A 24,739-nucleotide genomic window follows, 5' to 3' on the forward strand; every position below is an offset into this window, starting at 1 on the left:
GAAGGATTAGCCGGCTTTGGAAGCCGGGCGGCAGCGCCGATTGGTTGTGTAGCGTGCGGGGCGGGGCAGGAAATGAGGTGAGCCGCGCGCAGGCGGAAGCGGAAGTGGAGCTTTAAGATGGCGTACCAGACCTTCCGGCAGGAGTACCTGCAGGTGCCGCCCGTTACGAGGGCCTACACCACCGCCTGCGTCCTCACCACTGCCGCCGTGGTGAGCCAGGAGGGTGCGGGACAGCGGGGTGGGCCTGAGGGCCCCCTTCTCCCCCCCCCTTCGCTGTACATGAGCTGGAGCGCCCGCCCCTGGGGGGAGGGATGAGGGCTACGTCCTGGTTCGCCCCCGCTTGTGAGGCGTGGCCGAGCGGAGCAAGGGCCAGGCTGGGTTCCGGTTTGGTCTCCGAGTCCAGCCTCGCTCTCCCCTGCCGCTCCCGCCCCATCGCGTTTCTGCCGGTTCTGAATCCGGGTGGCTGGGTCGGTCCATTGCAGAGACGCCGAACAGCGATCCTGGTTGAAACGACCCTGCAGGCTGGGGGTTACGTTGCCTGCTTGATTAGGACTTGGTGGTTCTGTCACTTCCTTATCCCGTAAGACCGAGGTGCTCCACCTTTCCAGACTATCGTACTCCTTTCCGTACTCTGATTTGTCTTGCATACTCCCAAGTTTCTCTTTGCTTAAACTACTCGCTTACAAAATCAGACATAAAAATACAAAAATGTCACCGCACGCTACCACAGAAAAAAAACTGACTTTCTCATGTTGTCTTTATGACATTTATTTTGTACTACTTCTATAGTGCTTTTTATGTAGCCTGGTGTAAAACTACCCCCTAGAAATGTAAAATGTACCCCCTAGAAGACCTCTGCGTACCCCTGGGGTACACATGCCCCTAGTTGAGAACCACTTCTGTAGGAGCCTCTGGAGGTGTACATGCAGCCTGTGCTGAATGCACAAACAAAAGCAAACCCACCAGCACTGAAATGGGTGAGGGCAGCAAAACATTTAACAGTTACACCACAGATAAGGACAGGGACTGAAAAGGAATCTGGTACCCACATGAGATGCTGTGCATGTGTGGTTTTGTGAGGGGGGGGATTAGACAGTTCTCCGAGACTCATTCTCGGGTAGCTATAATACAGAGCCGCTGTACTCTGAGGTGTAGAGTGTTTCGCTATCGTTCTGTGCCTCTGCAGAATTAAGCACCCAGCACAATGGTGTCCCATCCATTGCCGGCATTTTGCTAGAGTTATGAAATTTTTTATTAATGAGGCCGCTAGAGAAGTGTGGAAAATATGACAGAGCCCTTTCATAAAATGGTTATTATAGTAGTGACAGTTGCTAAAGTGATGGCCAAGTAAGTACGTGAAAAATTGGTTGCTAGTGTTTCCAACATTCATAGAATCATAAAACATCAGAGTTGGAAGGGACCTCAGGAGGTCATCTAGTCCAACCCCCTGCTCAAAGCAGGACCAATCCCCAACTAAATCAAATTCAACATTCAAGTGACTGGACACAAATAATCTAAAAACGTGCTCATTTAAGATGAACGTGTCAGTTAAAAAATATAATGTAATATAATATCACTTTTTGAAGCCATCTGAGCTCTTGGGGTGCATAAAAGTAGATAAATTCATGGAGAATAGGTCCATCAATGGCTATTAGCCAAGATGGCAGGGATGGCGTCCCTAGCCTCTGTTTGCCAGAAGCTGGGAATGGGCAACGGGATGGATCTCTTGATGATTACCTGTTCTGTTCATTCCTTCTGAGGCACCTGCCATTGGCCACTGAAGACAGGAGACTGGGCTAGATGGACCCTTGGTCAGACCGAGTGTGGCCGTTCTTATGTTCTAGACACGTATGCATAATGTGCAATTTAAACATATCATTAGTGGCACCGTACATAAATGTTGGATGTAGTCTTTGAAGAAGTTTTTGTGTCCTGGGAAGGCTGTGAAACAGCTATTATTTTGAAAGGAGTGTTGAGAAGGAAAAACTTTGCCAAGAAATTCTTCTGAAAACTCAGTGGTTTTGGGTGAAACTAGGGTGAGCGTCCAGTAGTTATTTCTCAGATTAAAGGGGGGAATATGCTTTTATATGGTGGAAAAAATATAAGATGTTGACATTCCTTAAAGCAGAAAGATTATTAATTTTTGCCTTATGTAATGAATAATGATATAGTCATAGTAGTGCTCAGAGGCCCCATCCAGACTATGCTGTTTCATGGCTCTACAGAGCCCTGCATAAGAAATGAAACTTTTTTAGATGTGAAATGAGCCAAATCCAGATTTCTGGACCAAAGCCTCGCTGTCTTTTGTGCTTTACAAACATAAAATAGAAGATAGCCACTAAACCAAAGAGCTTGAAATCTAAACAGGACTAAGGTGTGATAGGTAGGCACAGGACAAAATGGGGGAGGCAGAGGAGGAGGGCAGGTGTGACTGTAAAAGGAACATAAGGTTGTATATGTTGGCTGAATTTAGGCTTTGCACATACTTTTTAAAATAAGAGAACATGAAATATTAATGTACCAATGACAGATTATTTGTGTCTCTACAGTAAATGAAGTGGACATTAATGGATTGATCCTGTCACATATTTTCTCTTGTATTTCAGCAATTAGAACTAATCACACCATTTCAGCTGTATTTTAACCCTGAATTAATATTTAAACACTTTCAAGTAAGTATTTTTTCTGAATGTTAAATGTGTCATCCTTGTAAGAAAAGTATTAAGCTTGCAACACATTTGTTTTTCACAACTGCACATTGAGTATATTGGAATATCTTTTTTTTTCCCCTGCAAGATTTCTAATAACATTCAAGTGAAGGTAAGTAGTGGTAAAAACTCATTGCTTTGATAGTTCACATTGTTCGAACAGTAGCTAAGAAACTGTATTTGCTTACACACACATTTGTGGAGCTATCTTTTACTCCTGAGGGCATTCTCCGCCAAAAAAATTAAAATTCTCTGCTCGATATTTTAAAATTCTGCAAATTTTATTTGTGAAATAAATATGAAGGCTCCCGCATGGCATTGGGGAGCACAGGCCACTGGGCTGCGCAGAGATGGCTGCAGCTCCCCGCTGGGACACAAACTCATTGGTGAGGCTGCACCCAGCAATGACACAGCACAAGGACCCAGCCTGCCCCCAGAAATACCTTAGGGCCTTGCCCCTCGTTGTGGGCAGGCAGGCTCAGCAAGGCAGGATCCAAGTGTGGGGGGGATCCAGGTGTGGATTGAGAGGGTTCTGTGTGGGGCAATCTGGGTGCGAGCTCAGTGGGAGATCTGGGTGTGGAGGGTATCTGGATGCACAGGGGCTTGTTGGGGGGTTCTGGGTGCAATGATAATGGGACTCTGCAGGGGGTCCAGGTGAAGGTGGCTGGGGATCAGCAGTGGGGGTCTGGGTGTGGGGGAATAGAGGTTGGCAGGGGAGTCTAGATGTGGGGGGCTCAGTGGGGAGCTCAGATGCTGGGGAGTGGGGTTCAGTGGGATGGGGATTCAGGTGTAGGTGGTTGGGGCTTGGTGGGTGGGGATCCTGGTTGCATGTGGGTCATATCAGTGGTCCAAGTGCAGTGGGAGTGGGGCTCATCGAGGGGAGGGGTTCGGAGTGCAGGGGGGCAGGTGAGACTTGGCGGGAGGGTCTGGATGCATTGGGGTTGGGTGGAGGGGGGAGCAGCTGTACAGGAATCCTTCCCCCTGCAGCTGAGGAGCAATGGGTGCAGGAAGTGTCTGTGTTGCGAGTTTGCAGAGCTTCCTACAGCCAGGGGAGAAATCTGGAGGTGGGTCTGACCTGGCCCCGGATGCCGTGCTGGGAAAGAGGAAGTCCTGTCCTACCCAACCCAGCTGGGACTAGCAGCTGAGCCTGGCGCAGGGTAGGAGCCACCAGCCAGGTTTTCCCCAGTCCCACCTCCTGCCCCACAGTGATTTACTTCTCTGCTGGCTGCCCTGGGCACCTGAAACATACTGTTGGGGAGGGTCGCATGACCGCTCTTGTGGCTTCCCTTTGCTTCCCTGTCAGAAAGTCATTTTACTGCAGGGAAGCAAAAAAATCTGCAGGGGACATCGATTCTGCGCATGTGTAGTGGTGCAGAATTTCCCCAGGAGTAATCTTTCTTTTTACATGTTTTCAGTCTAACTTGCAGAGTAATTTCCTTCCATTTTGCAGTGTGTATGTTTTGGGTGATGGTGCTCTGCTGTCTTGTTTTGGGGACATAATTTCAGATGCAGTACTCTAGGTAGTATTGTCGTATTACACAGAGTGCTCACGCTAAAGCAGTGTTAAAAGTCAAATAAACTTGATAAAATTTTGGGCAGTCTTCACATGGATTAAAAGTTAGATTGCCAAGTGCTTAGCCACTCTTTCTGCCTGCCAGCTCTTGTCAAGTGAGCAGGCATCCGAAGGAGCAATACCTCCTATCACACTAAGGATTCTTCTGAAAGATTGTTTCAAGGTCCAGGATGTGTCTGACTGATTCAGCTCAACTGTTAACACAATAACAAAGCTAAAAAATAGCTTACAATGAAAGCTTGTTTGTTCTGAAATACAGCTGAATTGTCAAACTGATAAGCTGTCCTTATTCCTACTTCATGCAGAATTATGTTTCTAAATGATCATACTGACCTCGGACAGATTAATTTTTTTGAATTCCTAAAGATAAACTAATCTTGCTTCAATCCAAGTTTGTATTTCATTGTGGAGAGGAATTTTGATATGGTAGAACTGAAGATGCATCACTCACCTATTCTGCAAACCCAGTAATTGTACAAAATTTAGTGTTTCAATTTTCTGCTCTGCAAAGAATTGTTTGCAAAAGGAAGTGCTGTCATGAAGTCCTTATAAGACCAAGACTTTGCTATTTTTATAACACGTTACCGTATATTTACAAATATACTATTAAGTATTGCATATAATTAAAACTAAACTGCTGCCAGGATGAACAAAATATATTTGTTATAGTATACTTTGCTTTTAAATATGCCTTTGTTTACTTGGAAAATTTGAGTGTAGCAATGTATTCCCAAGTCTTTAATGCAAAGTAGTAAGGTTTACTGAATTTTAGAGTCTCAGATTATTGATCATTAAATTGGCTATTACAATGTTCAAAAGCCATGTTCATAAAGTTCTTTTAGCTTGTGTGGATTAAACAGAAACTTCTTTCTGTATTCTCTGTGTAGAGAAATACTTGAGATGAGTACCATTTATATTTAAGTTGTCTTATCTGTTTTCCTCTTATTCTGACAGGTATGGAGGTTGATTACAAATTACTTATTCTTTGGGCCAGTTGGTTTTAATTTTTTATTTAATATGATTTTTTTGTATCCTTTATAACAAGTGTATCTCACCTCTTTGGAATGCAAAACTTTGCTGGGTGTCAGTGTCCACACTGAATAAGGGTCCAGTTCTGCACCACATTATGAACTCAGTAGGAGTTCTGCGCCACTGACTTCAGTGGAGCCAGGATTTCACCCTAAATACCTAATTCAGTAATTCTTTTTCAGTGAGCTTTCATTGTTTCAATCTTGATTTGGAATGCACAGTACTAGGAATGAGAATTCATTCTGTAGTGCCGGACTTTTCTACTAAAATAGCCAGTAAGACTGCTAATCGGGCAGGTATTTTTTCTGTAGTGTGAATATTTGTCCATTAACTCAGAACTGGACTGAGACCATCAAATTTACTTCATTCAATTTCAATACTTGCTTGATAATCTACTATAAAAATCCTTCAATTGTGAAGGATGTTTGGGAATTCTACATATAAATGTGAAGGTATGTAAAAAGCTGTTTGATTTTTTTAATCTTTCTGCTGAATGTACTTAGTATCAGACTTTCCTGACCTACACCTTCAGATATCGTTACTGCCGAATGCTTGAGGAGGGGTCTTTCCGAGGTCGGACAGCAGACTTCGTATTTATGTTCCTTTTTGGTGGACTATTAATGACTGTATCCTTTTTAACAGCTACCATTAACACGGAGAACACAAACCCTGTGCTTTGAAAGTTTAATAAGGTCAGAATGACTCTATTTTAAGTGGGCTTCAAAACTTTTCAGATCTTGTGGTTACTATTAAATTTGGAATTGATCTTTTGCACTTTAATATTTGAGTTAAGGCTATAAAAATGAGATCCTAGACTGAAAGATGCTCTTTAACTGTACAAGTATTATCGTGAGGATTGAAGGAAATGTTATTCTCCTGGTGAATTTACCCCTCTACCCCCTCCCCACACAATATAGATACTGTGTGTAAAATAGCTTCTGTAATAATAAATCCCTCATAGTGTATTTGCAGCATGGAGTATTTAAGGGGGATTAATCTATAGGTGTCTGGTTTGACTGAGGAAATATTTAAGTTGTTTATTTGGAAAACCATAGAATCAAAAGTCAGTATGTCTGTTTTTGTTGATGCCATGAGTGGCCTCCAAAATGATTTTTTTTTCTGCAGCCCATAGGTTCCTCTCATCGCAATATTCATATTTTAATTTTCTACAAGTTGATATGTGCACTGATATTTTCTTTAACTATTTGTGTCAGCTTTTTGGCTTGTTTGTGAACTTGGTTTTCTTGGGTCAGGCCTTTACAATAATGCTCGTGTATGTGTGGAGCCGCAGGAATCCCTACGTCCGTATGAACTTTTTTGGTCTTCTCATCTTCCAGGCCCCATTTTTGCCCTGGGTACTCATGGGCTTTTCATTGCTACTGGGGAACTCCATCATTGTGGATCTTTTGGGTAAGAAGTTATTATGAAATCCTTAGACTTTTTGGCCACTCCATCATAAACTGCTGGTAGGTAAAGTCTCTTCTCCACCTACTTAGTACCTCTTCCTGCAAAGAGAAAGAGATTATCAAGCCATGTTGGCTCTTTATGGCCATATTAGTGCTTTAATGCACTACTAGAGAGGTAAGTAGATATCCATAAGCCTCAAATGACAGGGTTGGTTATGGTTTCAGGATTAGCCTGGATGGTTTAGGTGATGGATCTCTTAATCTTTCCTGTCTCACGAGCAGTTCCCCCTCTGTGAGTCACTTCTTCTAATCAGGTGTGCGCATTGGGAATCTTTAGTTTCCACACACATCAATAATCCTTTGTACTGGCCCCACTGGTATTTCAAAAGAAAGTGCTTTGATTGCTAGGATGAGGATTTTTGGAATTACCTCAGATCCAGAAGTGCTCACTGCACACAGCCGAGTAGAAATCGGGCCGCCCTTCTAGAGAAGAAACTGGGTTGGGGAAGTCTTCAGAGCTGGAGCAATGGTCTGGGATTGGCTTATTGCATGACTGATTGTAACAGATCCAGTACTCTTTGTGGAATCTGAGAGGTCTTACTGCATAACCCTGTTCCAAAGGCTACCTCTGCCTGTCTTGCTCAGTTTATCTTGGTACACATCTGACAAGTATTTGTAACTTTGGTATTTCTGATATTTCATCTTTTTTTTTTTTAAAGACTTGTTTTCCAAAGTGCTGTGAACAACTTATTATCTGATACATTCTATATTTCTTTTGGAAGAGGAAACAGTGTTCTACATTAAAGACTTCTGAAAAAGTTTTTCATTCTGAAATGGAACCTTAGCTAAATAATGAGTTTTATACTCTGAGGGATTAAGGTGACAAACCTTTAACTAAAGGAGTCCGCTTATTTCATTGGTAGTGTTTCTATTAACCCCTTTCAGATAGGGGGAAAAAAATGTAAAAGCCGCAAGGAGGCCACTTGATTATTTTTTGTTGTGTTGTTTACATGTTGTTTATTTTTTGTTGTGTAATTGTTTACATGCTCTGATGTACAGGGTACTGTGTTCTACCAGTTTTCATTGTTCTTATATATGGTGGCTTACTCTTGTGTTGTAATGCCTCCAAGTAGTGCAGTGTTTTGCTTCTGCATTACTTGGAGAGAGCCAGATATATATGGCTGATTGTGGGCATGAGACTTAATTGTGTAAGGCAGCTTGTATTCTGACATTTTTGTCAGTACAACTGAAAACATACCATAAAATTGTTTAGACGGTTGTGACAGACTTTTGCTTGTATTTGTATGACTCACTATGCTATAGATCTCTTCTGGTATGGCCCTTAATCTCTAGTATTTTATACTGCAGTGAGTATGTACCATGCTACTTCAGTTCCTTTTAACATCATGCTGTTTACAAAGGGCATCAAACACACAGTTTGTCTTTTTTTTTTTTTTTTATTTTATGAAAAATCTATTGAAACATTTTAAAGGTGGTATAATGGCAATATTGAAAGTCACCAGTTCAATTTCAGCTTTCTTTTTTATTGATTCTAGGGATTGCAGTTGGACATATATATTTTTTCTTAGAGGATATCTTTCCTAATCAGCCTGGTGGTGGACGGCTTCTGAAAACACCATCTCTTTTGTAAGTGTTACCTTCCAATTTGGAGCACATGGACAAATGTGTTTGTACACAATGTTTTTTTAAACTAATTCAAATCCAACTGAATTTGGAAATTTGAGATAAATAGCACTGAATTCATCATACTGTTCCATTTAATCAATTGCTGTAGTTGCCACATGGGTATTACAGTTGCCAGAGGGGGAGAGGATCCAAAGACACTCTTAAGACCTGGTCTAACTTCTGAAAAGATCCAAGAACTCCTATGCTAACTATGCACCAAATATATCTGAATCTGTTAAAGAAACCCATTTTAGGACATGAGGTGAGTATGAGTTCAGAGTGTAAAATACACAAAATGAGTAAGAAGCTTAACGTGGCTAATATTTTACACTTGGGTAGATACCCCCTTCCTTCCCCACCATCCAAAAGAGTCTATCATGTGTTTTGTGATCATGTGCTGGTCACACAGTGCCATTCATATTTTTTCACCTCTTAGGCAGAGAATTGTAACCAACTGGAACACTGCACACTAGAATGGGTATGGGGAACTTTCCTGAAGGACAGGGGTAAACCTCTTGAAAATTCTCTGTGTAGAGCAGACAAGATCTCAGCTTTTAAGACCTCAAACTGCCTGGCATTTTTACCTTCAGAATGCTGTAGTGCTGAGTTGATCCTGTCTAGATTTGAGTTCTGGGGAGTCAGGATATTCTAAACCTGATATTTTAAATAAGTAAGGCCTTGTGTACATGAGAAAATTGACTGACTGCATAGCTGTTGAGAAAAGTCCCCCATGAGGACACTCTTCTGGAATAAAAGCGATTTTTATTCTGGAATAATTACTTTGCTTTGATATCTGAGTAATTATTTTGGAATAAAATCACTTATTCCAGAATAGAGTGCTCTCACAAAAGAGATACTGCAGGATAAACCGTACTGGAATAGCTATAATGGAATAGTTTTTCTGCAATAGCTATGCTGGTCAGTTCCCCCGCATATAGATGGGGTATAAGCTATCAGCTATTGGGAGGTTCCCTTTGGCTCACCTGGTAGAGTGGATGCCTGTGGACCAAGTGGGGGACAGTTCATGTTCTGTGATTTTATCCACAGGGCTTCCTTCACTTAAGGTCCAGTCTAGTGTCTGATCACCAATACTTTGGGACTACTTGAGTTTCTTTCGTTGTCGCTTTGTTCAGAAGTCTGGTTATGAATCCTATCATGTCCTGAATTTGTGAATGTTCAGACATAGCAATCTTCTTAAATGTGTCTGCTGTAGTTTTGTCTTCAATTCGGTATTTTCCATCCTCCTTTTTGAAAATATTTCTAAGTGTCCTGTCACTCCTTTTGTGAACATATAATCGTATAATTCCTTTAGCTATTTTAGAGTCAGCTGGTGTTTGCCTTACATAACAGCACAAACTTTTATACTACTGCCAAAGATGGAAAGCTAAATTTACTCTCACTTTCTTTGCTCAAGTTTTGATCTTGGGTATAATTTTTTATATCCAGTCTAATTCTTTATGTTTGTAAATTACTTGGTAGATTTTGGGCACTTGGTAAACAGATACCCACAGAGGTGAAATCTCTTAAACTGGTTTGATTGGCAGTATAATCTACAGGATTAAGTATGATTTTGGGAATTGGGAAATCCTGAATTGTAATTCTGACTGAGCTACAGACTTTTCTGTTGATTTTTAACAAGTCAGCCTCTCTGTACCTTAGCCTTTCAACTGTGAAATGGAGACACTTGTCTATCTCTGATATATTATGAAGATCAGCTAATGTTTTCACAGCTCTCCATAGATATGAAGAGATATTTAGTACTACACTGACCTATTATTTCTTCTCCAAATACTGTTCTTTAAATGTTAGCTGTAAGAAATTCATCCTTACATCTTTTAATAAAGCTAATTGGAAGCTATAACTATTCTATCCCATCATTCTTCATTTACATGCACCACAATTTCCCTGCTTCCAAGTAGTCTATAGTGCCACCCTACAGTAATTTAATTCTAAATAATAATAAACATGTATGGCTGGAAGGGATCTCAAGAGGTCCTCTAGTCCAGCCGTCTGCGCTGACTCAGGACCAGGTATACCTAGGCCATCTCTGACAGGTGTTTGTGTAACCTGTTCTTAAAAACCTCCAGTGATGGGGATTCTACAACTTCCCTTGGTAATCTATTCCAGTGTTTAACTGATTTTCTAGTTAGAAAGTTTTTCTTGATATCTACCCTAAATCTCCCTTGCTGCAGATTGAGCCCATTACTTCTTGTCATACCTTCAGTGACTATGGAGGGCAATTAATCATTCTCTTTATAACAGACCTTAACATATTTGAAGACTGTTACCAGGCCTCCCCATCATTATCTTTTCTGAAGACTAAACATGCCCAGTTTTTTAACCTTTCCTCATATGTCGGGTTTTCTTAACTTTTTATCGTTTTTGTTGTTGTTTTCTTGACTTTCTCCAATTTTTCCACATCTTTCTTAAAATGTGGCACCCAGAACTGGACACAGTACTCCAGCTGAGGCCTCACCAGTGCTGAGTAGAGTGGACACAATTGCTTCCCTTGTCTTGCATATTATACTCCTGTTAATATGCCCCAGAATTATATTAGTTTTTTTGCAATTGCATCAGTTTGGCTTAGTTCAATTTGTGATCCACTATAACCCCTAGATCTTTTTTAGCAGTACCTGCTACCTAGTCTGTTGTTTCCTGTTTTGTATTCAAAGAAGGAAATTAGGTTGTTCTGGTGTAATTTGTTCTTGACAAATTGCTTGAATTGATGTTGCCTATTGCTTATCATTTATTCATGTTTCAGTTGAATCCATGAAATTGAAATCCCTTCATTCTCTATGTATTTTTGTCTGATTTTCTGTGTGTATACTTCTCCCAAAGGACTTCCTCTAACTGTGGGATGTTGATAAATTGTATAGTTAATTGTTTGACCACACTTAGGTTTGTTATGAAATATATTCAAGAGACCAGATAACCTGTATCAGTCAGATTTATTGCCATAATCCCATAATAATATAGTAAAGGAAAAAGGTTCAACACAATACCAATCTCTGGGAAGCCATCTCATGCAGCATTGTTACATTCAGCTTACACAAGATGCGCTTTCAAAGTTACACTCCTAAAGCTATATTTTTATATCCATCTGTTTATAAGTAATAGATATTGAGTACATAATCTGAAACTAGATTTAACCAATCATCTTTCTATTTTATTTTTCTGGTACCATGGTGTGTCCCTTGTCATTGTTCTGAACATGTGCATTTCACATACCAAGGGCTGTGAAGGCACTTAGGTTGGTATCAGGCTCGAACAATCATATATCTTATCCTTTTCCTTTGGGACTTTCCAGTAATGGCTTGTGGAGAATAACTCCCTACCTGTTTCTGTGGTAACACACTCATGTCCTGATACTGACATTTTTCCTCTTTACTTAAGGCAAAGTTTACTTCGGCTAATGCAAGGTGTTATGGGATACTTGACATGCGTGAACAGAATTGTGAGGAGAGTATAATATACAGTTCACATAACTTCCCAACACTTGGTAATAATATTCTGCCCAACATATGTATTGGCTAACAGGGGAGTTTTGCCCTTTTTTCCTATGGCTAGTTTGAATTCTCTTCATGGTTTTTCTTCTTTTCCTCCATGTCCTCTTGTTTCATTGCTCAGTACTGTTCACTCATCTGTTTCCATGCAGCTGACTGATGTGAAGACTCCTTTTCTTTGGCTGCCACTTCCTGTTCACTAGTTCCCCCTCAGACTAACAAGTACAGTATGCCCCTTTGTACTTAGATGACTTTGGAGCCTATTTTTGCCCTTGTTCCCTGAGCTGCCTGCTCTTGGCTTCGAGGAGGGTGCCTCTGGAATTTTGAAAGTGCTTTTAAGGTTAGCTCATATGAAAAATACAAAGTTTCTCCTTACCTGTCTTGAGTCTTGTTGCTTCAACCACTGAGCATGACAGTTTCAGATTCATGCATATATCTTTACTTCAAATTCCTTCAATCCGGTTGTGCTGTTTATATAATTTTCAGTTTATAAGTAGTGAGAATTAACTGTGGCTTTGGCTGACTTGGTCAGCATGAAACTAGGTGGCAAGGAAGACAGTTTTTAAATGACAAGAAATTCATAATTAGCTGTTACTTCAAGATACTCTCTGCTGTATTTCACATGGGAACACCAGAGGTTGACATAAATGTGGCTTTTTTTCTGGTAGCCACCTCAGAACCAGGAAACAATGGTGGTTCTTAGAATATGGTGTTCATGTAGATCCCACTCTAAGTGCATGTGTGTGTGAAATTAGAATATTTTGAATAGCAGTGTCCATTGGCTTATCAGAATCCCAGATAAAGAGAACGGCAAAAAAGCAGGATTGCAGGGTGGGTTGTGGAATCCATATGGGCAACAACAGTAACTCAGAACCATAGTTACTAAAGGTAAGTAACCACTCCATTTTGGTAGTAATGTAAATGATAACTATAAAATTGTTAGTTGACCAAACTAAAATGTGTGGAAGACTGAGATGTTTTCATCTCGGAAGTATAAAGAGCTACTACACATAAACCTGTTCCCTCGGCAACTGATTTAACACATGGCACAGAGTGAACTAGGAGTTCCTGTCTTCCAGTTGTTAGGGCAATAACATTTTATAATAGTGAATCATGTCTGGAAATTAGACTTGAAGGCTCTTTCCTCCAATCAACATGCCTACTGCTCCCTCCCATACAATTATTCATCCTCCATCTTTGCATTTGACATGCACCCATGCTGACTAGCAAGTTAAATAATTTAATTGTATTCAAACCTTCTTAGTCTTTTGTTTGCCTAGATTAATACTTACTCTCCTTCCTATCCAGCATGGAAACCAGCAAGCAACCTTAGAGCTTCAAGTTGATTCCAGACACCAATCAAAAAGAAGGCGTGTTTGGATTGCTTTAAAATCTTTCTGCCTAGTGACCTGAATCCTAGGGCATGTCTACACTATAAACTTAAGTTGACCTATGTTAGGTTGACTTACAACCACTGCAGACACTGTTGGTGTTGTATGTCCTCATGAGGAGCACTTCCACTGACATCAGAGGGGCAGTGTGGAGGGTTGAGATCCCAGGCTTTCTGCTCCACACGCAGCTCCCCGCCTGGCACCCCCTCTTCACCCTTGGGCTCTTGGCTGCCCGCCCCCCAGGCTCTGCGTCCAGAGTCCAAGTGGCTCCCGGCGAGGGTGCCAGGAGCCACAGGGCAGCCAATGGAGGCCGAGAGATTGACAAGAATGCCAGTCAACAGCCAATCATAGTAATGCAGTGTCTACAGGGACACTGCATTGCCCCAACTGCACCGACACAGGCCCTTCACCTCTCATGGAGGTGGAGTTATGTCAGTGTAGTAGGGTACTTACGTAGGGAGCAAGGCTGTAGCGTGTACACTGACATAATTAGGTTGATGTAAGCAGCCTTGCGTTGACCTTACTCTGTAATGTAGACCAAGCCTTAGACTCATTAGTCAGAAAATTTTACATTTTCTCTTTATAGGATTCTTGCCAAAAGGTAATGATACGGCTCAGTGACTAGAATTGTTATGGCTGAACTGTGCTGTTAACTAGGTTACCAACTATATTTATAGAGGCTGGTTTCAGAGTAGCAGCCGTGTTAGTCTGTATTCGCAAAAAGAAAAGGAGTACTTGTGGCACCTTAGAGACTAACAAATTTATTAGAGCATAGTGAACTGTAGCTCACGAAAGCTTATGCTCTAATAAATTTGTTAGTCTCTAAGGTGCCACCAGTACTCCTTATTTATAGAGGCTGTTAGTGAAAGGATACTGAAGGTTTTTGAGGTAAATCAAGGACTTGACTAATTATTCCAGCCTCATTGGTGGTCTTTAAAATACTTCACCCAATATCTTGGTCCCACCTACTCTGTAGCACGTTCCTATAAATTTGGTTAAGTTGGGTCATGTCTCCGCTGGTTAAGAAAAATGTTAATGCTGTTCTTTTAAGTATGTTTAGATATATTTTGCTGGAGATGTGCTAAAGTGGCTTCTGTAGACAAGGCCACCGATTCAACTTCACTAACCCTGTTGTTAGGAGTAAGGCATGTTTGAACTTGAGTCTTTTATGATCATCTTATTTAAACTTTTAATTTTGAACGGCTTGCACCATAGGATCTGCCCCATATGAGCTGATTGGATCTCAACTGGAGGACAAATGTGACTTGGATTTAAATGACTGACACTGTTGCATACTGTATCTTGTAGTGAGAATGTTACATTGACTGCTTGCCTCAAGTGTGAACTGTGTATTTACATATAACTTCTGCTTTTCAGGAAAGCAATGTTTGATACACCAGAAGATGATCCCAATTACAATCCGCTGCCCGAAGAGCGACCAGGAGGATTTGCATGGGGTGAAGGTCAGCGCCTTGGAGGCTAATAAATGGCTGTGCCAATATCCAGACATAACTGGAAGGAACTAAACTGAAGTACCATATTGGGAATTCTCTTACTCCTTGTTGCAGAAAGGACACTTTACAGCTTTATGATTCTGAATACAAGAAGCACTTTATGATGTGGCAGTCTAACTAATCCAAGACATTTCCACGAGACTACCAGTGTTTCTCTACACCAGGGGTTTTGTTGCATTGGTACTGAAAGCATAATCTAGTAGAGCCAAAAAAACCCAACCAACCCAAGTGGAAACCATTTCCTGTTAACTTCAGTTAACAAGACCATGCATACTCATTTAAAAATATTTCTAAGGCCTTTTTTCCAAGTTATTTGTTACAGGAAACTGTATGGGAAACTTTGAGGGACAAAATAAAACTTTGGCTGTAACTTTTTTCTCATTGGATAAAAAGCAGACGTGTGAGATCTTTTAAAGTGATTCCCTATTCTCGTTGTTGAAGGCTGGTATGAAGCAAAATACACTACATTTCCAAGCCTGTTTTCTTTTGAGTCAGACAGGATTTTAATTTTGGATGGTGCAAATTTTACCTTGCTAATTCTATGAAAGTAGATTGCTGTAGTTCCAGTAGAGCCCTATTATGAACCTACCTTGAAGGCTGAGAATACATCTTGATCCAGATTATTTTGAACTATATGTGTGCAAATGGCCAGGTATGAATTTCACTGACATGCTTATACATGCAGTAGCAAATACAAATATGCATGGATAGTTCTGAAAAATCTAGCTCCTTTTTTTTCAAAGTGGTCAGCAAATTATTCAGACTGCTGTGAAAGGTTTTCCCATATAATTTAGACTAGTAGCTCTTAGACTGGGATACGCATAGCTTTGAGATAGTGAGTGAATAAAATAAAATGTCTTGTGACTGCTTGTTACCTTCTTGCATAATCTGTTGATTTGAGGGAAATGGTAGAAAAGAAGACAAGGCTAGGGAAAGTTTAACAGATGCCTGCTGCAAACATGAAAGGTCCCTGATGTGTATTTTGGTGTTAATAAAAGGTATCAGTGACAGCCCTGGAGACATGGCAACAATTCTAGGTTTCCTCACCAACATACCTCAGCCACGACCTGTAGAGTAGAGGGTTGTTAATGCTGTGTGCTAAATTCAGTCCCTGAACGCTGCAGAGACTGCCAATGAGAGGGCTGTGGACATCTAGCCAACAAGATTTGGAGTAACATCAACTCATTTTACATAGGCCACTGAACAGCTGTCACAGAATGGACCAGCTTACCTGGATTGGATTTGAGCTACTGACTTGTCTGACAGATTTCGTATCCCACTTCTGATCACTGATGGTATCCATCCATAGTAATCATGAATTTCAAAAATTGAGTGCGATGTGTGTACTCTGATGTTTTGGTGGGGGCTGATGGTGAGTTGTAGACCTCAAATATCTCAACCAAGTGGTTCTCCATGGTCTTCCATCAGCCAGTAACTGCCAGTAAAGCTTCATCTCAGTATAACAGGAAATTGGTACAGATGGCAGGGTATCACTAAAAATAAGAGTCTGAGTCTTACAGAAATCTCTTGGTCTAGAAAATGGCTTGGCCTGTGTTTTAAATCCTACTTTTATCCTTTTGAGAGGTAAGAAAGTATTGGAGTCTGGGTTGGGGGGGTGCAATTTGATTAGTCATTTTCCCTTTTTTTTTAAATAGAGACTCATTAATCTGAAGGTGGACTGTTAGCATGCAGGGGTTGGTGCTAAAGGACAATTCTGTAGTGAGGACCCAAATCTATCTGTTAAAGGGAGGTCTGTTTCTCACCTCTGTAACAAGAAGCATATGCATGCATTCATAAGGATCAAGACCCAGGCTAGTCTATTGAAACTACTTGCTGCTTTTTCCAGTTATTTACTGTAAATTTGTACTCAAAGTCAAGTTTTAAAGAACATATTAATAGAAATGTGGTGTTAGAGGCATCATCAAAAAACAAGATGAGGGAATGACATATAAGCTATCCTGAAATACCTCATGATGTAGCTGTCTTCAGATGCTGTCTAGTCTTTATGCCTTGCATCTTCCCATATTTTAATACTTTCAGAAACTTGGACTGTTTGCAATTGAAGCCACTTATGTTGCTGGGGAGCAAAACCAGTTCCTTCATCTCCAGACCATAGATTTTTTTTTTTATGCAGCTGATATTGTTTCAGGGCAGTGAGTTCCATCTCCTGCGACCCAGACCCCTGCCTTCACTTAACATAAAGGGGAGGTAGGCTTGTCAGGCTAAGTACCAGCAAGCTGCAGGCCAGATCAGTGGCTGATGGGCCTATTGCTCCATTAAAGAAGATGTTGAAGTAAATCTGCATGGGGTATTGAGATGTGCCTATCATAAAGAAATAGGAAGTATAGGAGGAGATTGCTTGCCTGAGTTATGCGGCTAGAGAGACAGCTGCTGGCTTATGATAGTATAAAATGGCTTTTCATTGCCTGTTGCTTCCTAGCTCTGTTTACTTGTGCTCTTTTCTGGCATTTCTTTTTAATCTCTTTAAGCTTTTTTACACCCATATGAGGGAAGACATAGATTATATGCTGCTCTCCTTCCCAGAATTTGTCCTGGATGGGTGGAGGGTAAGGAAGCCATGCCCCATCCCACTCTACGCTACAAGGCTCCTGGTCCTGGTTTCTTCCAGACACTATTATTCTGGGACCACCTGTTTCTTCCAGCCTCTGCCTCTGCTGTTCCCTAGGCCTTTGTCTGCTCTGGGACTCCAGGAACAGGGTAGCCTGGCTTCCCAGACTTCCCTCTCTGGTTTCAAATGGTCAGTATTCCCCGTTGTAGTCATATAATAACTCAACCATATACTTTAGAGAGAGAGAAATCATGTGTTGAACTAAAAATAGGAAGAAGCCCCCTTTTTTGTGTCTGCTATTCTTTTAAATTTCACCAAAGGCTGAACTACCTCTACCACTTCCATAGGTTATAGCTGCTAATAATAGTGTTGAGAAATTGTAAACAACAGTTTGACAGGACATACAACCACTTTAAGAAGCTGTAAAATTTTATGGAGGTGGAATGCAGTTATCCAAATATATAATAACCTTACTCTTGTGGAAAAATGCCAAACGGTCTTTAATGACTGTAAGTGAACACTGCTTCCCCAAACATCATCCTGTACTACTGGTGAGAGTGCTGTGTCTCAAATTGCCAACAGCACTTTCTATAGCATTCTTCTTTCCTTGAAGACATTCAAGGAAGGTAGGTGGCTACAGGTGATGAGACAGATTGCGTGTTCATAAGACATTTTATAGGCTAGCTAAGTGCTTAACAAATGTGTGAAGAATTTTGGTCATAGTCTAAAAACAAAGCTGCTCATCCTCTGAACCTCTTGTCAAAGTTTAAATGAGGAAAAGTATTGTACTTCATAAATTGCATGCATAAAATATTTAATAGTAGCAAGAACCACTGCAGAAAACACTTGCTTAGCCAAATTAGATTCCCAATACGTGATAGTGATTGTTCCACATCAGAGCCTTTGTATTATACTTTAGTTTGGAAAGCTGTCTCTTAAACTCTCTTAAGCTTCATCTCTTTGAAACCTCAGGCACTCACACTTTATTGAAGTAAATATTCATTCCACAAATGGTGTAGGAGATGGTGTGATGGCTACTGATAAGGAACTAGCCATAGTTATTTTCAGCTGTTTCATTTGTGAGTCTAAAATGGTAGCTTTGGTTGAGACTCTCCCACCTTCAGATTCCAAAGTCAGCATTATCCCAAACTGAAGTTGGAGTATTTTTCTAAAACAGCTAGTTATTTTTGTATTCTTTCAGTGCAGCTAGGTAAGCTTATTTGCTGCGGTGTGTTGGGAAGCATGGTAGCAAGCAAGTAAGCAAGACACAGGAAGTAATTCTTCTGTTCTATGCCACGTTGATTAGGCCTCAACTGGAGTATTATGTTCAGTTCTGGGTGCCACATTTCAGGAAAGATGTGGACAAATTGGAGAAATTTGTTTTGCTCTTCTGTAGACTGATTCAAGGGTTAGAAAACATGACCTATGAGGGAAGATTGAAAAAACTGAGTTTGTTTAGTCTGGAGGAGAGAAGACTTTGGGGGGGACATAACATAAGTACGTAAAAAGTTTTTGCAAGGAAGAGAGAAGAATTGTTCTCATTAATCTCTCAGGCTAGGCCAAGAAGCAATGGGCTCAAATTGCAGGAAGGGTGGTTTAGGGTGGGCATTAGGAAAAGCTTCCTACCTATTAGGGTAGTTAAACACTGGAATAAATTGCCTAGGGACATTGTGGAATCTCTGTCACTGGAGATTTTTAAGAGCAGGTGAGACAAACACCTGTCAGGGATGGTCTAAATAATACTTAGCCCTACCTTGAGTGCAGGGGACTGGATTAGAAGACTTCTCAAATTCCCTTCCAGTGCTATAAATCTTTGGTGACTGCCCAATACTGGTGAAATAATGGAGAGAGGGGACATGTAATTTGCCCAATGTCATGTTATATTTGGGCCTAAAACTCAGAAATAGGACTCCAGAATTCTTATGCTTAAGCTGCTGCTTGTACACTTTTAAGAATAAAAATAAACTGCCCATTCCCCCATGCCATGTGACATTATTCTTTAAGAAAGTAATTAGTTAATTCGAAGGGGAAGTGAACTGCAGAAGATGATACTGCTAGTATTGAGATATTTAACAGGGCGACCTTATTTCCATTAGGCTAGGTGACTCTGTCCTCACCGTTAAATTCACTATCTTTTGCTTTCTTCCCTCTCTGGAGGAAGGAGATAGAAATTTCCACATTTCAGTTGGACCTTCCATCAGAACAGAGAAAAGAAGTGTTAGTCCTAAGCCCAGTCTCCCATAAGGACTTCTGATAGAAATGTTCCCAAAGAATGGTACTGTAGCTTCTGAGTTTGAAAAGTGGCAAGTCAAATTTCAGGGTCCTGGGGATGTTCCAGTTGGAAGCAGAAATTGATAAGAATCTGCCATTTTCTTTGCCGTCTTGTTTATTTATCGGGAAAGGTACAAAGTCCTGCTTCTCCAAATGCAGGAGGATTCAAAACCAAAAAGGGGCAGTTTCTTAGCTTACAGCTCAGAACCTCTTTAGCCAGCACCAGACCCAAAAGCTCTCTCTAGCTTTTTCCATGGTCTCATTGTTCTCACAAGCTACTGCTTGGCTTCCTCACTTTTTGCTTCTGCCTCTCTCTCTTCTGTTCTACCCCACCCCCTGAGAAAAAACAAATAATAGCCAAAAAACCCCTTCACCCACACAATCCAAAACCCTTGTGTGGGTTCATAACCCTTCCTTTGTCTTGGGGGAAGAAGGTGCTGGGGGGGTGTTGATCAACTCATCCTGACAATTATGTTAATTGCAGGGTACATTCATACCCTGTTTCAAAGAGGTTTGTGATTGCTACCAGTATCTCTCAGCATAACAGTGGGTTAGTGGATGTCTTTAGCATAAAAGGGCAGAAATAGTATTTAAAAGGGACATTTAAAGCCTATTTCTGTGGTAAATGTTTGTGTGTTTGATCCACTTTTCAGTGTATTTTTGAATGTGGTGACCATGGATGTCAGATGCCCTCTGTGGAGGGACACCAGCCAGAACTCTAGGCCTGGGAGCCATTTGGAACTGCTTGGCACATTTCTTTCATCTGTATATCCCTCTTCTGTTTTCTTTTCTAATCCAAGATTTCAGATCGTCTTCATTTTGACTCCTAAATTTAGCTCTTTGTCCTCTCTCCACCTACCCCACCCCCTTTCTTTTGTGCTGGAAAGCTCAGATTTCCCCAGTGCGCCTCTCTCTTGTCCCCTTTTCCATCATTCTTTGTATGGTTGAAGGCTTGAGCACACACTCCCCAGTGCTCTGTCTCCATGCTCTTTTTCTTCTCACGCTCCTCAGGTGGTTGAAGACAAGATGCTGAACACCACCTGCATATGCCTGTGGGTGTGGCAACAGGCTGGGTAAGTGGATGTCCTATTATGGGATATGTTAGAAGCCTTAAAACCATCCATAGGCATAGGCTTTTATCAGTATAAAGTTGAGATAGCAAAGGTGGGGTGCACACAGGTGAATCTTTACCTGTGTCTGTGTGTTCTCTACACACATTCTCACACTTTTATTAACCAGTAGCTGGCAGCCTGGGGGGAAGAGGATAGAGTAAAGGGTTGTCCATAAATTATATTTTTTGGTGATTTTTTTTTTCAAGACCCACCCCCTCCTTGTAACAGTGACACAACTACCACAATTAAGGTTCCACCCCCTAATACCTTATGTAACTTATGGACAGCCCCTAACCAGCGGGGCCAGGGTAAGGTCCCCGGGCCAGGCCCACCCTGCAGCATGCTCCACTTGTGGGCTGTGGGGACTACAGCTCCCAGCCTGCCCCGCTCTAGCCTAGGGGGGCGCAGGCCGCGGGAGCGGGGCAGGCTGGGAGTTGTAGTCCCAGGCGGCGTGTCGCGGAGCCGGGCGGTAATCCCTGTGCGCGGCCTGCAGCGGTAACACGTGGGCGAGGGGCGGGGCGGCCGCATGTCCTCCGGTGGGAGCTGATCCCGGTCCGGCCCGGTCCGGCCGCGGCCCGGGGGCGATGCCTCAGGACGGCGAGCTGCCCCCGGCCAAGAGACTGAAGCTGGCGCCCCCGCCCCGCAGAGCCATGCTGCTGGCGCCGCCGGGAGCCAAGCGCCCGCCGCTGGCTCCCAGCGCCGGGGAGACGCAGCGCAGGAGCCTCCCCATCTTCCAGGCACGGGGGCCGCTGCTCAGCCAGCTCCGGAGCCTGGAGAGCGCCATCCTCATCGGTGAGCGCGGGCCGGGAGCGACCTCTTCCCTGGGGGCAGGACTGGGCGAGACCCCCTGCCCCTGTGTCCCACGGGCGGGGAGAGACACCCCCCCCCTTCGGCCCGGGGCTGCGAGTGCCCCGTTCTCCGCTCCACCAGGGAGCCCCCCGCAGTCCCCACTCGAGCAGGGGGTTCTGCCTACTTCCTCCTCTGCTGGGCTTTCCCTACCCCCCGGCTGTCTCCCAGGGCGCACTCAGCATCCCATTCCCCTGGCAGGAGGAGCCCTTCGTGCCACCCTCGCCTGCCAGGAACTCTGGTGGGCTAACGAGCCCCATGGACTAGCCCTATCTCTCTCTCCCCCACCATACCACCACCACCACCACCACCACACACAGACACAGATGGGCAGACAGGTCTCTTCCTCCCAGGGCAGATAAGTAACTCCTTCCTCCTCTGCCCAGGAGTCTGGTCCCACAGCTATCGCTGAGACATTGGATTAGTGAAAAGGGATGTGGGCGACTCGGGCTTGGCCCGTAGTTTAGTTTTGTATAGCAGAGCAGAAGGACAGTAGTGAGGGCACTAGCCTAGGACTTGAGAGTTCTGGGTTCAACTTCCCAGCTCTGCTTCCTATGTGACCTAGGGCTAATCACTTACTTCCTCCGTGCCTCAGTTTTCCCCATGTAAAAATGGAGTAAATAGCAATGCCCAGCATCACGGGAATGCTTCAAGGATAAATACACTGGAGATTGTGAGATGTTCAGATACTGTGGTGATGGGGGTCATATTAGTACTGTAGAAAGATATAAATAAGTATTTACAAAGTCTATGTGGATTCTTTCTTCAATTCCAAAAGAAACTGCTGTGTCCAAACAAACATTTCCCTACAGTGTTCATAACCCAAACTTTCTATGCTGGGAAGTGAAGCTGATTGTGTCATGGGAATGCCCAGAGGCCCCAGTAGATATGAAGCCCCATTGTAGTGGACAGAGTAAAAGATAGTCCTTGTCCCAGAGAGTTCATAGTCTTATTCATTTTTTTCAGATGGAGAACCACATGTATGTATGACATATAGTGAAAAGCTTTTTCTCAAACTGTTTGAGTGTTAATAATCTAAAGTGCTGTTAGTAATTAGGTACAATGTGCCCTTAGTAGTTAGATACAGATTGATTGTTCATAATATATGGTGTCTGACTTTGAGGTTTTTTCTTTTTTTTTTAATTGAAGTGAAGATATATTTACTATTGAAATAATATTGGTATTGGAGGCCAGGGCATAGGCAGTTGTGAGCCAATCTAATGCTGCAGCAGCCAGCATGAATGCTGGACACAAACTCCAGGAAAGGCACAGCACTAACAAGTCCAGGGCAGTTCTCCCTACTTCTCATGAGGCTTGGAACAGCCAAGCACCCAAGGTTCTCAGTTAAGACTTGCAGTGACTTAATTGTATGGGGAAAGCCAGGAATTTTATTGCTGCTTTCTATCCCTCCCTTAATCCCTTTCGTACTACTCAGAGAGTAGTTATAATGGTTCACAGTCAAGCTGGAAGGGCATATTGGGTGGACAGGGATCTGTCCTAGGTCTGGTTCTATTCAGTATCTTCATAAATGATTTGGATAGTGGCATAGAGATGACACTTAAAAAGTTTGCGAACAATACCAAGCTGGAAGGGGTTGCAAGTGCTTTGGACCACAGGATTAGAATTCAAAATGATGTTGACAAACTGGAGAAATAGTCTAAAATAAACAGGATGAAATTTCAATAAGGAGAAATGCAAAGTACTACATGTAGGAATAATCAGCTGCACAAATACGCAATGGGAAATGACTACCTGGGAAGGAATACTGCAGAAAAAGGATGTGGGAGCTATAGTGGATCACACACTAAATATGAATCAACAATGTAATACTGTTGCAAAAGCAAACATCATTCTGGGATGTATTAGCAAAGGGGTGGGCAAACTTTGTGGCCCAAAGGCCACATTGGGGTTCCAAAACTGTATGGAGGGCTAGGTAGGGAAGGCTGTGCCTCCCCAAACAGCCTGGTCTCCGCCCCCTATCTAACACCCCCCACTTCCTGCTGCCTGGCTGCCCTCCTCAGAACCCCTGACCCATCCAACCCCCCTGCTTCTTGTCCCCTGACTGCCCCCTCCCGGCACTCCCCGCCTCTAACTGCCCCCCAGGGCCTCACCCTCTACTCCCTGTCCCCTATCCACACTCCCACCCCCGACAGGCTCCTCGGGACTCCCACGCCTATCCTGCTCCCAGTCCCCTAGCCACACTCCCGCCCCTGACAGGCTCCTCGGGACTCCCACGCCTATCCAACCCCCCTGCTCCCAGTCCGCTATCCACACCCTCGCCCCCTTGCAGGCCTCCCGGGACTCTCACACTTATCCTAACCTCCCCACCGTTCCCTGTCCCCTGACTGCTCCCCCCCAAACCTCTGCCCCATCCAACCGCCCCCTGCTCCCTGTCCCCTGACTGCCCCTTGGAACCCCCTGCCCCTTATCCAGCCCCCCAGCCCCCTTAACATGCTGCCGCACTGCCCTGCAGGAGTGTGCAACCCCACTGCCCAGAGTGCTGCCCTCATGGCAGCGTGGCTGCAGGGGACGGGTGACAGCAGAGGAGGGGCCGGGGTAGCCTCCCCTGGGAGTTGCTGAAGGGCCGGGCAGGACAGGCCTGCGGGCCATAGTTTGTCCACCTCTGTATTAGCAGGAATGTTGATAAGAAGCAGTTCTTCTACTCCACTCTGCACTGATAAGATCTCAACTGGAGTAGTGTGTCCAGTTCTGGGCACCATACTTAGGGAAAGATATGGACAAACTGGAGAAAGTCCAGAGGGGAGCAACAAAAATGATTAAAGGTCTAGAAAACATGACCTACGAGGAAAGATTGAAAAAATTGGGTTTGTTTAGTCTGGAGAAGAGAAGACTGAGAGGGGACCTGATAAACCTTCAAGTATGTAAAGGGTTGTTATATAGAGGAGGGTAATAAATTGTTCTCCGTAACCACTGAGGACTGGACAAGAAGTAATAGGTTTAAATTGCAGCCAAGTAGATCTTTAATTAGACATTAGGAAAAACTTTGTAACTGTAAAGGTAGTTAAACACTGGAACAGATTACCTAGGGGGGCTGTGGAATCTCTGTCATTGGAGGTTTTTAAGAATAGGTTAAACAAACACCTGTCAGGATGGTCTAGATAATACTTAAT

The 24,739-nt window shown here is 42.9% G+C and overlaps 2 protein-coding genes across 7 annotated transcripts in view; both read left to right on the top strand.

Annotated features, from left to right (window-relative positions):
• Positions 1 to 22: 22 nt before the first annotated feature.
• On the top strand, positions 23 to 23,455 carry DERL2 (derlin 2). Of its 4 annotated transcripts, XR_006276173.1 has the most exons (9): positions 73 to 210; positions 2,607 to 2,672; positions 5,236 to 5,309; positions 5,843 to 5,936; positions 6,525 to 6,720; positions 8,273 to 8,363; positions 14,674 to 16,105; positions 20,662 to 20,723; positions 21,810 to 23,455. XR_006276173.1 is itself a non-coding variant. In XM_043499322.1 (8 exons), the coding sequence occupies exons 1-7, from the start codon at positions 118 to 120 to the stop codon at positions 13,236 to 13,238; spliced, it is 639 nt and encodes a 212-aa protein (XP_043355257.1). In that variant the 5' UTR covers positions 95 to 117; the 3' UTR covers positions 13,239 to 13,275; positions 14,674 to 15,684. The 4 variants fall into 4 exon arrangements, 2 of the variants coding, with proteins under 2 accessions (XP_038231690.1, XP_043355257.1); XR_005289354.2 differs by lacking the exons at positions 20,662 to 20,723; positions 21,810 to 23,455 and adding an exon at positions 8,512 to 8,664 and having other exon boundaries at positions 95 to 210; positions 14,674 to 15,684; XM_043499322.1 differs by lacking the exons at positions 20,662 to 20,723; positions 21,810 to 23,455 and adding an exon at positions 13,214 to 13,275 and having other exon boundaries at positions 95 to 210; positions 14,674 to 15,684.
• DHX33 (DEAH-box helicase 33) overlaps positions 15,977 to 24,739 on the top strand; it is a 28,526-nt gene continuing 19,763 nt past the window's right edge. The window contains exons 1-2 of one of the 3 annotated variants that reach the window (XM_043499320.1): positions 16,028 to 16,105; positions 20,662 to 20,723. Coding sequence is in view for 1 of the 3 variants with exons in the window: in XM_038375897.2 (XP_038231825.1) it covers positions 21,347 to 21,554 (208 nt within the window). In the remaining 2 variants the exon portion in view is untranslated. Of the gene's footprint in view, positions 16,106 to 20,661; positions 20,724 to 21,203; positions 21,555 to 24,739 lie in introns of those variants that run through there. The other 2 variants (XM_043499321.1, XM_038375897.2) reach the window with 2 other exon arrangements.

The sequence above is a fragment of the Dermochelys coriacea genome, chromosome 17, assembly GCF_009764565.3.
Source record: "Dermochelys coriacea isolate rDerCor1 chromosome 17, rDerCor1.pri.v4, whole genome shotgun sequence".
Taxonomy (NCBI): Eukaryota; Metazoa; Chordata; order Testudines; family Dermochelyidae; genus Dermochelys; species Dermochelys coriacea.